A 14,902-nucleotide genomic window follows, 5' to 3' on the forward strand; every position below is an offset into this window, starting at 1 on the left:
GATTCAGAGAGCTGTCAGCCTGTCAGGCGGGTTTGTGTAAGTTCAGGTGTGTCTCTCATTACGTGTAGACTACGTGTCTTCTCACTGGCTAGTTGAGGTTTCACCCTCAGGTGTCCATTACTTGGCATGAAGAGCTCACCGTCATGCAGACAGGCAGTTCATAAAGCTACACAAAGACAATATGAAGATAAATCAAAGTAAAAACTGCGAGCTGTCACACACACACACTGATCCTCGAAACCATGTCTGTTCGATTTCAACAGTGAGCAGCAGCAGCAGCAAACTCTGTCTGAACTCGCTGCTCAGTTTCCATTTCCTCATCTGTTACTGACTTCCCAAAGGGCAGGAGAAGTCCTTATAAGGGCATGATGGGAGGAGTCCAGAATCCAGCAGAGGTTATATAAAGGCAGCTGGGATGATGAAACCGTTGTATTGAGCCCAGACTCAGACTAAACACACAAAGACTGAAGCTGAATCTGATGGCAGAATGCTGCTGCAGCCTGTTTGGAACTTCCTGCTGGGGCACGCCTCCCTCCTGCATTCACCTTTCTTCCCCGTTATCTTCTCCTTGTCCGTCTACCTGTCCTTCTGCCTGCCCTTTCTACTCCTGGACCTGCTGTCCACCAGGTGGGCCCTGGTGCGCAGGTACAAGCTGCAGCCTCAGAGCTCCGTCAGCTGGGCCTCGATGTGGAGCTGCCTGGCTTTGACGATCTACAATCACCTGGTCTTCATCTTCCCGCTAACAGTGATGCACTGGTACCTGAGGCCCATCCACCTGCCCGAGGAGGCCCCGTCCCTGCCCCACCTGCTGGCTCAGGTGCTGGCTTGCCTGCTGCTCTTCGACTCCCAGAGCTTCATCTGGCACCTGCTGCAACACAAAGTGCCCTGGCTCTACCGCAACTTCCACAAGGTTTGTATCTGAACTCAAACAATTTATCACTTACCAGTGACAGATGGAAACCCTGTATCTACAGCTGAAACCATCAGGCAATCAATCATTCTGAAGAAATGATGACCATCATCGTTCAGTTGTAAGGAGTAATGCTATTAATACTGAAAACAGCAGGACAATCAGTGAGGAACCCCCTTAAACATAGACTCCAATCTCATTTTTCTTCTTCTTCTCCTCCTCCAGGTGCACCACACCTACACCTCTCCCTTCGCCCTCACGGCGGAGTACTCCGGAGTCTGGGAGACTCTCTGCCTGGGTTTCTTCGCCACCGCCAACACCGTCCTGCTGGGCTGCCACCCGCTCACTGAGCTGGCTTTCTTCGTCGTGAACATCTGGCTGTCAGTGGAGGACCACTGCGGCTACGACCTACCCTGGGCCACTCACCGCCTGGTGCCGCTGGGGCTGTACGGCGGGGCCCGCCACCACGACCTCCACCACCTCAAGTCCAAGTGCAACTACGCCCCCTACTTCACCCACTGGGACTGGCTGGCAGGGACGTTGTGCACACAACACGACTGAGAGTTTCTGCACTGATGGAGAAAACTGATTTCAGAACCAATCAGTAAGTTTCAGACCGGAACGAAAAGTTTCTGAACTGAAAGAGACATTTTTTAAACTGAACAAGAGGTTTGAAAACTAGCTAAACAGACTAGTTTCTAAACTAAAGATGAGGTTTTAAAACTGCCTGTAAGATTTCTGAACTGGTACAGAAGTTCTGAACCAGGTAAATGTTTGAACACATCAAAAGTTTTCTGAATGGGTCCTGAAGTGGTTGGGAAGGTTTTTCAAGTCTTCCAGAGGTATCTGATCTGGTCTAAAGCTCAGATGAAGACATTTCTGTGGCTGGCTGATGGGCTGCAGAAATCTCCACTGTAGGACGTCTTTTATATTAAAAGACTGACACTATATACTATTTACACACTTTATCTATTTTTTTTTCCATGTATTTATTTCAGAACTTCAACCAGAACTGATTAAATTAATGAGGCCTGTTTGACTTGATCTGTTCACACTGCAAAGTGTTCGTCATAATTTTGTCTAAAATCCTCATTTACTTACAACACGTAGATGTAGAAACTCTTCTCAATGAAATCAACTTGTTTGAAGAGAAATGTTTTGGTGTGTTGACACTGAACAGAATGATTAATTGACTGCAATCAAGAAAATAACACTTGAAACTTGACTTGTGGAAAAGGAGATTTTTGTAGTGTAACATTGAGCACTGAAGAATTATGTGCATGTGCTGCTATGCGGCATTAAGATGACATATTAAAGATCATCTTCATCGCATCAGAAAAAAATGTTCATATTGAACAATCATGCAAAATGTTGAACGCCATGCTTTTATTTGAATTTTCTTTTATTATATTCATGTTGTGATATTTATCTAAGACGGATCAAAGAAGGTCAAATGACTGAACTGTGAAGGTGTGAAACTGAAGCTGCTTTAGAAGGTGAAGAGAGTAAATCAGTGAGTTGATGCATGTTTGTGGATGAAGATTGATGAACAGGAGGAAAATGTGACTTAATGAAATGTGAAAACAGTATTTTTATTACTCTGATCTGAGAATACACTTTGTGAAGAAAAGCTAAATATTTGTGTCTCATTTTGTTCCACATTTCCCACAAATTTGAGTTGTGCTCTTTTCAGTGTGACACATGATAGAGCGACGACTGTCCCAGCTGGTTAAACTGGAACACTTAGAGACGTTTCCATTCATGCAGGAAGACACTGTGATGTCAACGTCCATATGAGCTGAAACTGATGTTTCAGGAAAGACAGCGTTGTTTCAGAATCTGTCTGGTCAGAGTGCCCGACATTGTGACCTGAATCAAATTATTTCCTTGCTGTAATAAACCACCTCTCCCACTTACACAGCACTTGTAAAGTGTGTGTGTTGTGTTAGAGTAATGACTCACACTGCTGCACAAACACACACTTATTGTTCCTTCATCTTTTTATTGCTTTGTGATTTTTCTGCCACCCTGAATGTCAAACCACTCTGAGTCATTTATGAAGCTTCCCACACTAAGGGCTGTAGATTTGCCTCTGCATGATTGCAGAAGGAGATGAACAGGGATCTGAAATGATGGATGCAGCTAAATGTCTCTGAGTTCATCCAGAAGGTTCTGAGGTGCTCAGAAGAAAAAGCTTCTACAGTGTTCGGGATGTTTGTGAACAATGTTTCTTGACTGATGAGGAGGGTCCAGAATCGATTGTGAGACTATGAACTGATCTAAAAAAATCTTTTCTGAACTAATCAAGAGGTTTCTGAACTCATCCGAACTCTCTGACTTAACTGTAAAGGTGAGGAAAAGAAACAACATGCTTTGTTATATTAATATTTAACAGTGTGTGTAAATGTGTAGTGTCTCCTCACATGTGTTATTTGATAAATGACTCTTTGTTCTGTGTGTGTTTGCACAGGAAGTGTGTGTTTGCAGTGATCAAATATAAAACTGAACTTGAAGATTAAATGCAGTGGAATAAATAAGCAGTCCAAATATTCCAAGTAGTTGTGCAAATGGTTGGCACGTTGTATAGCCAATTCTGAAAAGCCTTCAGCAGGTAATTTACAGCCAGCAGAGATATTAAATAGAGTTTAAAATCGTGATAACAGTGATTGGCTTCAATATAAAAGGTATATAGCCTAAATATGAGAATAGATACCTCAAATCAGGCATGTCCAAACTATTCCATAAAGGGTCATGTGGCTGCAGGTTTTCATGCCAACCAAGGAGGAGCACACCAGGCTGGACTCATTTAATCAGCTGATCTCAGGCGTCAGCTGATAATTGGGTGACCTCTTGATTGGTTGGAACAAAAGCCTGCAGCCACACGGCTCTGATGGAATTCTTTAGACATGCCTGGCTTAAATATAAATATATTTATCTAGATAAGAATAGTAAATGCCAATTTTTTTTTGGAGGACACATGAAAATATTCTGTTTCTGTGGTATTGTTATCAGTTTTTATTGAGCTCGGAGGTGGATAAGGCGTCATGATGTGTGTTTTCAGTTGCAATTAGCTCGATCTTTACACAAAAGAAGAGAATAGGCCACTTCCTTTCAATGCAGACTCTCATTGGCTCTTACTGGGTATGGACATGACATGGAAGATCCTAATTGGTCAACTGAGGTGTCAATCCAAAGGTCAGAGGTGCAGCGGCCATTTTGAAACCAACATATTTCCCATGTGTACATGCTTACTGGAAAAAACATGGAAGATTAGCCCGTCCACCAGCTAAACTGATAAGATGCTAAAACATCTTTCTGTGGATTATTAAAGTATTTCGGACTAAATAATTTGCTTGATTGGATCATCTGGACCCTTGCCAACATAATCACAGCGTTTTGTCATTGTTATCGATGGATTACTATGATACTTCAATGGTGAGTTGCCTCAATTTTATAAATCAGGAGTTCTCAGACTGATCACTCAAAGGTCTGCATCTGGTTTTTAATCCAGGTCTGAGGTCAGGTACGATTGGTGATTGGTGGCGCTCATCTTCCTGTAAAGCATCAGCAGTTAAAGTACACAAGTATTATCAGCTTCCTGTAAAGTATCAGCAGTAAAAGTACACAAGGATTATCAGCTTCCTGTAAAGTATCAGCAGTAAAAGTACATAAGTTTGACATGTTTCTTCTGTAAAATCTTACTGAAATCTTCTTCTGAAAAGTATCTACAGCTGATAAATATAATGCAGTGAAAAAGTACAATATTTCTCTCTGAAATGAAGTTAATCAGAAATGCTTCTGCCAAGTCCAAGTACCTCAAAATGGAACTTGAGTGCAGTACTTTGAGAAAATGTACTCGTTTCCTTTCATCATGCTCAGAAGTGATGGACAGTGTGACAGACGTGTCCACAGGACGGTGGGATCTGATGAAACATGGTGAGTGTTTGAGGTGCAGCCTCAGCGGGAAAACACCAGCACGATGTCAAACACACTGAATCCATTTCACACTAACTCTGAGTCCTTCTTGACATTTACAAACCTTTGATAAGAGAGTGACACACAGAGAGTAACACATTTCACTTGATGAGTCACAGGAGAAGTATTCGACTCCCAGCAGCCCCTGCCTCAGCTCCGACTGACTCATCATGGACTGAACGACGGTCAGATCCAGTCAGAGATCTGCAGGAAGTCAACATCACGCAGGAAGTGAAGGGAGACCAAAGCTTTAGGATGTTTGGATAATAAAAGAGAAAAGGTGGAATTCCCAAGTAAAAGGAAAACAGCACTCAAAATAAAAGCACAAAACAATTAAGTAGAACAAAGACTGGGAGGAGAAATCCTCAGAAGGGAAGTGATTCAGGCTGCAGGCCAGGTCACTTACTGTAATATAGTTCAACATCAAGAGTGTCTGCAGCTTGGAAACGAGCCAAAACTGTCCCACAAGATGGGAAAACCCTGAAGCCTCAAACACAGAGATCCTGCATCCTCACTTAGCAGGAAAACTGAGATATAAATATATCAAACATACAAATAATATTACATGCAACAGTGGGATTACAAAACCTAAATCTAATACAAAAATAATGATAACAACAGCACTTTCAAAGAACAAGTTCAGAAATACTTAAAGGATAACTTTCGTTTTTTACAACCTGGACCTTATTTGTAGCATTAAATACGACCATTTACTCACCCAGACAACTTTGGTGGCATTTGGAGTCATTTTGAAGAAATTAGCCCCAGAGGAGCGGCGCGTACAGCCTCTATATAACGCATAATCTGCGGCGAAACTCGTTCATATTCCAATATTTTGTTATGATATGCTGGTGCTAGCCAGTGGTATCAACATCCGGCATCTCTAGACAACTTCCTCTGACGTGGATGATGTCATTACTGAACGCCGGCCGCTGCGAGCAGCCAGCCACAATACGGCTAACTCTGCGGCGGTCGGCTACGAATACGCAACAACGAACCATCGCTGCGCCAAACTACAGCTAAACTAGCCGACCGCCGGCTCAGAGGGGAATAGCACCAGCATATCATAACAAAATATTGAAATATGATCGAGTTTTGCCGCAGATTATGCGTTATATAGAGGCTGCGCATGGATGCCCCGAGTACTCGCATTATATGGATATACGCGCCGCTCCTCTGGGGCTAGCTTCTTCAAAACGATTCCAAATGCCACCAAAGTTGTCTGGGTGAGTAAATGGGCGTATTTAATGCTACAAATAAGGTCCAGGTTGTAAAAAACGTTTAATACACAAATTTTCAGCTGTGATTCTAAACACATGGAGTGAAAATTAGTAGGATTATTACACCATCGCTCCAATAAATCACTTGATTTCAGAAGTCAAATCAAATAACGTAAAGCAAAGCCTCAAAAATCTACATCAGTTTTGGTTGTAATTAGGATTTTGAACAAATAGATCAACTCAAAGCCAAATTAGGTTTTGATTTTTGCTTTAATAATCTAAAATGACATAATGTGACAAAAATGTACTGACTTCATACGTTTCATTTATTTAACACACACACACACACACACACACATACATATTTATAGCTTTATATATTTCATTGTGTGAAGCCCTACAAAGCATCAGCCAACATGATGACCTGCTGAACAGCTTTTGTTGAACTTTACTATCACTTCACCTTCAGCATTTAAGCTCTGCAGTGTTTTAGGGCTTCCCTCTCCTGGATCTGATCCTGAACCTGTAGAAACATGCCTCGACCTACGCAGGCACTGCGTCTCTGAAACTTTCTCTGCTCCCACGTTGGCTCTGGTAGCTGGTACAAATTCTTGAACTCCCCCTCAGAGTGAGTCAGTGACGTGGCTCACCTGTCGAGGCAGGTCGATGAGCTTTAACTGGTGTACTTTTGTACATTTCACTGATTCTAATACTTTTACTGAAGGAAAGGATTTGAACACATCCTCCAGGACCAAGACTGTTGTGCTGCGTTGCAGCATACAGTGTGAGGCCCTGCTGCACAGTTTTAGCCTGGCTGATGCTGAAATGGCTTTTAATCGCTTGATGCAACGAGGAAAGTAGCCTTGATCCTATCCTATCATCGATTTTGAGGTAAAATTTCAGAAAAAAACGTGTTTACATCCAATTGATCACTTTTATTAACTCGAGCAGTGTTTCAGTCTAGTTTTAGGGCTGATCTCAGCCCTTTTTAAAGCAGCGAGTGACATCAGGACAAATGTAGATGGCAGTAAAGCAGCAAAACAACCTGAGTGCTGCCTTTAATATAGCCGCTCACACAGTTCACACTCTGCTGTCGCAAACTGTTTTTAACTGCTGTTCCTCAATATTTTTTCCAAAACCTCCAAAATACCTTGTGAGGTTCTGCAAGGATCGGTTTTAGGGTCTTTTTAATCTATATATGTTACCTCTCAGTCACCTATTTATGCCACACAACTTTATGTGGCTGTGTCCACTGATGACACAGGACCAGCAGATTCCCTTTTTAAATGTATTTTAGATAATAATGTCGGGATATCACAGAACATGTTGTAAAATAACATCAACGCAGTCTCCTTGTGACTGTGTGAACACTAAACATCAACTGCTGCAGAAACCACCATCGCTGTAGTATCACACTGTAATACAGGGCAAGCTAGCTCGGCTAGCCAGTTATTTCACAAGGCTAATTTCCAAACAGTCTAATTACTGAATTGAGGCTTTACAGACAGCAGTACGTTAAACGTAGCGCCAATGAGACTGTGCAACATTGTGACATAAGAGAGCAAATGGAGTTCTTGTGCTACATGAAGCAAATAATAAGAGAACCGACATCATCAGTGATTCTGCAGGAACACAGAAGAGGATGAGCACAAAGAGAAGGAAGCAGAAAAAGGCTGTGATTTCAAATAAAAAAAAAAACTTCAGCAGGTTTCTCTTTTACACGGTACAAAGACATCTTTAACAGGATGTCAGAACTGCAATATTTGTTCATTATTCAACGTTTTTAAGATTCTTACGTACATATTACATACTGCACCTTTAAAATCTCGATCTTCAAGATAAACAGTAACTGCTGTCACAGAAATGTAGTGAAACAAAAAGTACAACATTACAGACTGAAAATTATACATGTAAGTATAAAAAATACTGCAAGTAACAGTACCTCAGACGGTTTTTATCAGAAACCTGATTGACAAACAAATTCACACACACACCCAAACACACTGAGGCCTGTTGTGACATATTGGGCCGTTACATAATATTGTCATGAGAGGAAGCTCTTATTCAGCATGAATGAAGATAAACAGAACAGACTGTGCTCTTAGATCTTCATCATCTGCAGTGTAACAACAAGCAACAACTGTTGCACCGAAGCAACCAACTTATTTAAAATGTCGAAGTTAGTGCAGGGTGATGCGTTGCAGCATGTGGCAGATGATGAATCCTGATGCTGGGGGGGGTGAAGGTTTCCGTGGTGTGTAATTCAGAGGAAAGGCCTACTAAGGGGGAAGGGGATCGGATGAAATCTGTTGTGTCATGACCGACCCATTTCGCAACACATAAATGCTGTAATTTCTCCTTCATACTGAGCCACTGAAAACGCTGCAGCTGAGACTTTTGCGCTTCACAAACACAACCAGGGCAGAGACGACGTTCACCACCTGCAGCGTCCTCTCTGAACCTAGAGGAAGCTGCTGAGAGCAACTTCACAGGCTAAAAGGATTTGTTTTTAAATACAGTATTTGAGTAAATGTACACCACTGGCCCAGTTACACTGTGATAATTGGATAATTTGGGACTGTGCAGGCCAGAACATTTGGATGTACAGAGCATTCACCAAAGAAGAAGAAGGTGTGCTGTGTCTGATACACCTGGTGAACTGGGATTGTGGTCCAGTAAAATCAAGCATGGGACAAACTCTGAAAACAAAAATGTCATCACAGTCTCACCCTGAAGGCTGGAACAGGATCAGTCACCTGAACAATCCTGATCAGATCGATGGTGAAAATGAAGAAGTGAGGCGATGGACTGAGACTGGAAACGGATCAAAGTTGTCTTATCTCTTCGGCTCTGAGACCTTTTCAGATTTGTCTTCCCCTGATGTACCATGAAGCATCAACCGGCCGATACTTCACAGGTGTCTCAGTGCAGGTAAATTCAGATTCTGGTGATCGCAGAGAGACTCGTACATTCCTACAATCCAAAGTCACGTCCAAGGATTTATTCTGCGTTTGTTCAGCCACAGATCAAAGATCCGCTCTAATGTCTTGTTTTTCAAGAAACTGACTGTTAGATCACTTAAAGCCACAGTGGTTTGTGCGGCTTAAATGGTTTTGAAAAGTGATAATCATACTTATATTTTACTTGAGTATTTCTATTTTCTGCTAATTTACATGTCTACTGCTCTACACTGCAGAGGGAAATACTGCAGTTTTTACTCAAGAAAACGCATGATATTCTTATATGATATGATGTGGTACTGTAATACAACCAATCTACCCAGAAGAAAACAAAATAAATAAAAGTGGCTCCACATTGAAAACTGCATCATTAAAATGATCTTACAAACTGAATAACATAATATTCTATAATAATATAACACTATGAGAAGAAACATTCTTCATCATTAGTACTTTTGCTTTATACTTTACACACAAGTACCATTTTCAATTCAGGACTTTTACATGTAATAGAGTATTTGTATAGTGTGTATTTCTATCCTTACCAAAGTAAAGTATCTGAGTGATTGTGGCTGATAGCAGGACGAAATCTTATCTCAAACTGAAGCCGAAGGGCCACTTTTTAACGTACAACACATGTAAAGCACAACTCGTTCACACTCTCACACTGTGGTTCCCAAACAAATGTAGACCTTCGTTTAGACACATACCTGCAAATTTGACTAGAAATGACACCACAGACACCTGGAAGAAAATAATAATAATAATAATAATAATAATAATAATATATATATATATATATATATATATTCAGTGAAACAATAAAAAGCCCGTCTTCACTCAGTAAGAAAAAGAAGTCAACTGTTAATGCTCGTGTTGCTGCACAGCTCAGCAGAATTTACTTTATTTGGTTAAATTAATCATTTGTTTCTTCATCTGTGATGACTCTTAACCACATTTCAACCACAGCCTCATTTTGACTTTTATTTGGCACCAGATGATTGAAAATGTGGATTGCTTGAAAATTTCATTGCAGCCACAAATCCTGAGCTGGAGCATCTTAAGAGAACAGGACTGGATGACGGCAGCCAGCTGACCTTGTCTGTGTGAGTGGGCGTATTGTTTGGTCTCATTTCCTGCCATGTCTCGCTGGCCGGCTGAAACATTTTCTGGGAAACTCCTGGCTTAGAAGTCCAGAATCATTTTCCATTCATCACGTGTTTCTTCTTCCAAGAAAAAAGACCAAACAAATCAGCAAACTACGAAAAAACTAAGAACAGAAACCAATCAGGTGTGATCGGTGACATCATGGGATGGTGCGACAGCACAAGCCAAACGTCAACCAAACACCTGCAAAGATTGCAGCCACACAACACAAGTAACAGGTAGACAGGTTTGAGAGGGTTGACACAACGTATGAAGCAGCATAAAACAGATTCACTGTCACCTGTGTGTCCAGGTGAATCATCAGCTGTCCCCTCTGTGCCCGGGTGAAGCGTTGACTGTCACTTGTGTGTCCGGATGAAACACTGACAATTACTTGTGTTTTCGGGTAGAACGTCGACTGTCACCTGTGTGTCCAGGTGAAATGCTGACTGTCTCCTGTGTGCCCAGGTGAAACAATGACAGCCATCTCTGTGTCCAGGTGAGCTTCAAGTCAAATAAAAACATTGTGTGTTTGCTCAAACTGAGTCTGACATTAGAGGCAAAAATCACCGGTCGCCGGTTCGATTCCCTCACTGGACTGGCAGAAAAAAGAATTGGGTGTGGTTGAGTATCCTCTACCCCTCCATTAGCCGGCTGATGTGCCCTTGAGCAAGGCACTTAACCCCCAATATGCTCCCCGGGTGCTTGAATGCAGCCCACTGCTCCTGTGTGTTTTGTTGCATGTTGCATGTGTGTGTTTCAGTGAATCAGTGATGGGTTAAATGCAGAGAGTCATTTCCCACTTCCCATCCCCACTGGGATTATTAAAGTAAATAAGAAAAAAAATGTATTAAAAAAAAAGTGATTTTCAGTTTCAGCTCTCTGTGTCCTGGTTTGATGTTTTACCCTGAAGCAGAAGGTCCACCTGCAGGTCACTGAGTGTAACTGCAGTGTGAGTACACTGACTGACCTGCATTAACACAGTGTCTCCTGCAGAGGAAGCCACAGGCTAACACATGAGACAGTGGAGGACCGGACGATAGGGAGAGGAGGAGAGGAGGCGGACAGAAGAAAAGGAGGTAGATAAGGAGAGGAGGAGGCAGAGAAGGAGAGGAGGACGTAGTAAGGGAGAGGAGGATGGAGAGGAGGAGATGAGATGGACGTAGAGAAGGAGAGGAGGACATAGTGAAGGAGAGGAGGACATAGTGAAGGAGGGGAGGACGTAGTGAGGGAAAGGAAGATGAGAGGAGGATGGAAAGGAGGAGATAGATGAGAAGGAGGTAGAGAAAGAGAACAGGAGGCAGAGAAAGAGAGGTCATAGTGAAGAACAGGAGGACATAGAGAAGGAGAGGAGGAGTGAGTTTGAGCTTCTGTCAGTCACTACAAGGTTAAATGACTCTTTGGCTGTAGGTGCATCTCTTAGCCACCAAGTGGCAGCAGAATCAGCAGTGAGTCGTCACATCAGGTTTTGCTTCATCTCCATGAATTATTCCAGACAAACTGACACTCTGAAACAGTTTGTCTTTGTCTGGTGTTAGCATCTCCACAGCAGCAACAAGGTCCTCCTGCACAAATTCTACTTCTGACTGAGGTTTCAGCCTCTTAGCTATTAGCTCACCATAAAACCTGCCTGCAGAACAGCATCCCTATCAGAACGTGGTCCGTGGAAGCTGCTTGTTGAGCATCCAAACTCCACAGAGGAGTGTTAACTTCATCCAAGAGCATTTGTCCTGCAGCTCGTCCAGTTCAGCATGTTTGTAGTTGTGATGACTCTTGAGTTTGACCTTCTTCATCACTGTGAGTTTGTTCACATGACAAGACTGAGACACACTGGTTTGTCTTTTACTTCAAGAAAACAAAAATCGTTTGTCCTTTTCTCTTTGAAAGAGCAACACTTTGCATCTACTTACATTTTGTTGACAGGTGGCATGATGCATTGATGTGATATCAACGCTATGCTATCAATGTGTGTTGCATTCAGGGAACACTTGGAAGACTGTGATAGTCAACTATTTTATGCTGGTTTCTTTATTGCAGAAAAAGTGGTTGCTTTTTTTATATTTAAGAGTTGGCCTACAGGTTATATACGGATGTTCCCATCCTTGTCCTACACACTGCGAGGGGGGCAAGGGCTGGTCATTTTTGTGCAGTCTGCAACCTCACCACTAGACGGCACTAAACCCCCACACTGGTTCTTTAATGCATCAACAATGATTATCCAATAATATAATATATATGATTATGAGAGGGGCCGTCCTGCATAATGAGTTCTTTAATCTTTGGTACTTTAAGTATGTTGCAAATTCTTTTGTACTTTTACTTGAGTAAAATTCTGAATGCAGTACTACAGAGTATTTCTACACTACTATTACTACTTTTAATGTAGTAAAAGACATGAGTACTTCTTCCACCATTGGTCTTCTGTTGCCATAAACAGAAAAAAGGCATAACACACACACACACACACACAAACACACACACACAGAGGCACACATTCCTGAGCTGGTTGTGAGCAGCTTGCCGAGTGTTGATATTTGTCAGCCAATCAGAAACAGTTTCAGACATCCCTGTAAGGAGTCCAGCTGTTTTCCCATTTTCGGTCAAAGTCCAGGCAGGGTGTGTGTGTGTGTGTGTGTGTGTGTGTGTGTGTGTGTGTGTGTGCTGCATGAGTGTGAATGAATGGAGGTGAAGCAGGTGGAGTCAACTTCACCAATACACAGAAGGAAAACTGTCAGACTGTGTGTGTTAAACATGCTGATTGCTGCAGAGACTGTAAAAAATACATACAAAAATACACAAAACCTCATAATTTCATTATTTTGTGTTTTTTGATTAAATTATTTCTTATAACAATTTGCAACGTAATGTAAAAAAAATGTCTGTGGGTATAAAGGAGGTCACTCTGACACTGCTTTCAAAGAAACAATACATTTACTGACACGAAGTGATTAGCTTAGCTTAGCACAAAGGCTAGATGCAGAGGAAACTGCAAGCCAGTAACCCTCAAACGGTTAGCGGGATCAGTATTAGCAATATCAACTCTTTGTAGCTGACTCATGTTACAGTTGCCAGAAGCAACAATAACTGGTGTTGACAGGCTAGCTACTGGTTACAGATATTTCAGATAAAATTTAGCTTGTGAAACACAAAACAAATATAATTTTAACCACTGGAACAACTTAAAGTTTTGGCTTGAGTCAGACATACACACACTGAATGTTAGTGAACCATAATACTTTTTTGTGAAATAAATTCATAACATATGACAATAATAACAATAACAACAATATAAAGTGCACCCCCACAGAAACATAGTTTCCACACAGGTAGGAAACACGAAGACATCAATCTAATGCAGCTTTTAGTAAATTGACAACCGAGTGAATATAATTTGCAAATGTAATAATTCTGACAACATTAAAATATAATATCGTGCAAATGTAGTTTGTTGTGTCACAGTCTGGTGTAACTGTGCCTTAATGATCAATCATGAAATCACTTCCAAATATTAGGGAACTTTTTTAGCTAACTGACGTTATAATGGCTACTGACAGTTAGCATATTTCACATATCTGAGTAACAAATGTTAGCAATAAACTGCTAGCTTATCAAAGCTAATGTTAGGCTAGCTGTTTGTAGCTACCTTTACCATGTTACAGTAGACAGATCATTACGACTTTACATGTTATTTGAGCTATTTTAGACATTATTTAAACTATGAAACACAAAATCCAATAAAAATATGATTATATGATGTATTTTTAACACCTGAAAAAATATTTAGCGAGTCCGATATAATGTTTTTTCATATGACATAAATAATATCTTTAGCGCAAGCTAAGCTAACATCTGCTGTGAATGTGCATGACAATATGTACATTAGTGCATGATAAGTGAAAGCGGGTGGACATAAGGAGCTGAAATAAGCGAGTGTGGTATGAAGCTATGAGGGACACTGAAGGAGGGGCGGAGGAGGAGATGAACACAACTAAACAAGGACATAGTGAAGAACACAGAGAAATACGACTGTACACAGTCTGTATGAGGAGTCACACACACTTTCTACAGAATCACAAGCAGACCACACCCACAATGTTTCCTCTCCTTACATGAGACAAAGAGGAGGAGGAGGACGAGGACGAGGAGGCAGAGTCTCCTCTTGTTTACTGACCACTTCCTTTTTTGGAGCTAAAGATACAGACACAGACAAAGCTCACTGTTCTATGTTGTTTTATGCTGTATTTAATCTGCTCTTATTCTACTTTTTCTGCCATATCTTGTTCATTTTCCTCCTGGAGTTACTCAGAAGGCTTCTGTTCCAGATCAGTAGTAAAGTGGGTGGTGTCTCCGATGCAGGAAGTTTTGTTCTCCTCGTAGTAAAGTTTCCTTTTAAGGAGAACCAGAGTGGCGTCTCCTGAATGACCGAAACATACAGTAGAGAAATGTTATAGTCATCATGTAGACATCTCCATCCCGACACAACCCACGACTCTAAACACTACGATACCCATGAGCCTCAGTAACTGCAGTGATGGAGAGGAAGCTGGTGAATAAAACTGAGCTGATCAAACTGCTGAATGTTTGAGCAGAAAGCAATGTTCAGTTTCAGCTCACTGTTAAGCCGTGATTGGCTGTTTGTTGGTGAAATGCATCGTGGGAGACGTAGTTGACTTCTGTCCACAGGCTTCTTG

The 14,902-nt window shown here is 41.5% G+C and overlaps 1 protein-coding gene across 1 annotated transcript; it reads left to right on the forward strand.

The window, feature by feature from the left end:
• The first annotated feature begins 437 nt into the window (after nucleotides 1–437).
• ch25h (cholesterol 25-hydroxylase) lies at nucleotides 438–3,429 on the forward strand. Its single transcript, XM_041962845.1, has 2 exons — nucleotides 438–910; nucleotides 1,136–3,429. Exons 1-2 carry the CDS (start codon nucleotides 488–490, stop codon nucleotides 1,469–1,471), a joined length of 759 nt encoding a protein of 252 aa, XP_041818779.1. The 5' UTR covers nucleotides 438–487; the 3' UTR covers nucleotides 1,472–3,429.
• The last annotated feature ends 11,473 nt before the right edge of the window (nucleotides 3,430–14,902 follow it).

Source organism: Chelmon rostratus, chromosome 21, assembly GCF_017976325.1.
Source record: "Chelmon rostratus isolate fCheRos1 chromosome 21, fCheRos1.pri, whole genome shotgun sequence".
Classification (NCBI taxonomy): domain Eukaryota; kingdom Metazoa; phylum Chordata; class Actinopteri; order Chaetodontiformes; family Chaetodontidae; genus Chelmon; species Chelmon rostratus.

Excerpts from the sequence above, each read along its gene's own strand:
- ch25h (XM_041962845.1), top strand. The coding sequence starts at position 488 with ATGCTGCTGCAGCCTGTTTGGAACTTCCTGCTGGGGCACGCCTCCCTC. Across the intron at positions 911-1,135 it reads TCTACCGCAACTTCCACAAG|GTGCACCACACCTACACCTC; the intron begins GTTTGTATCTGA and ends CTCCTCCTCCAG.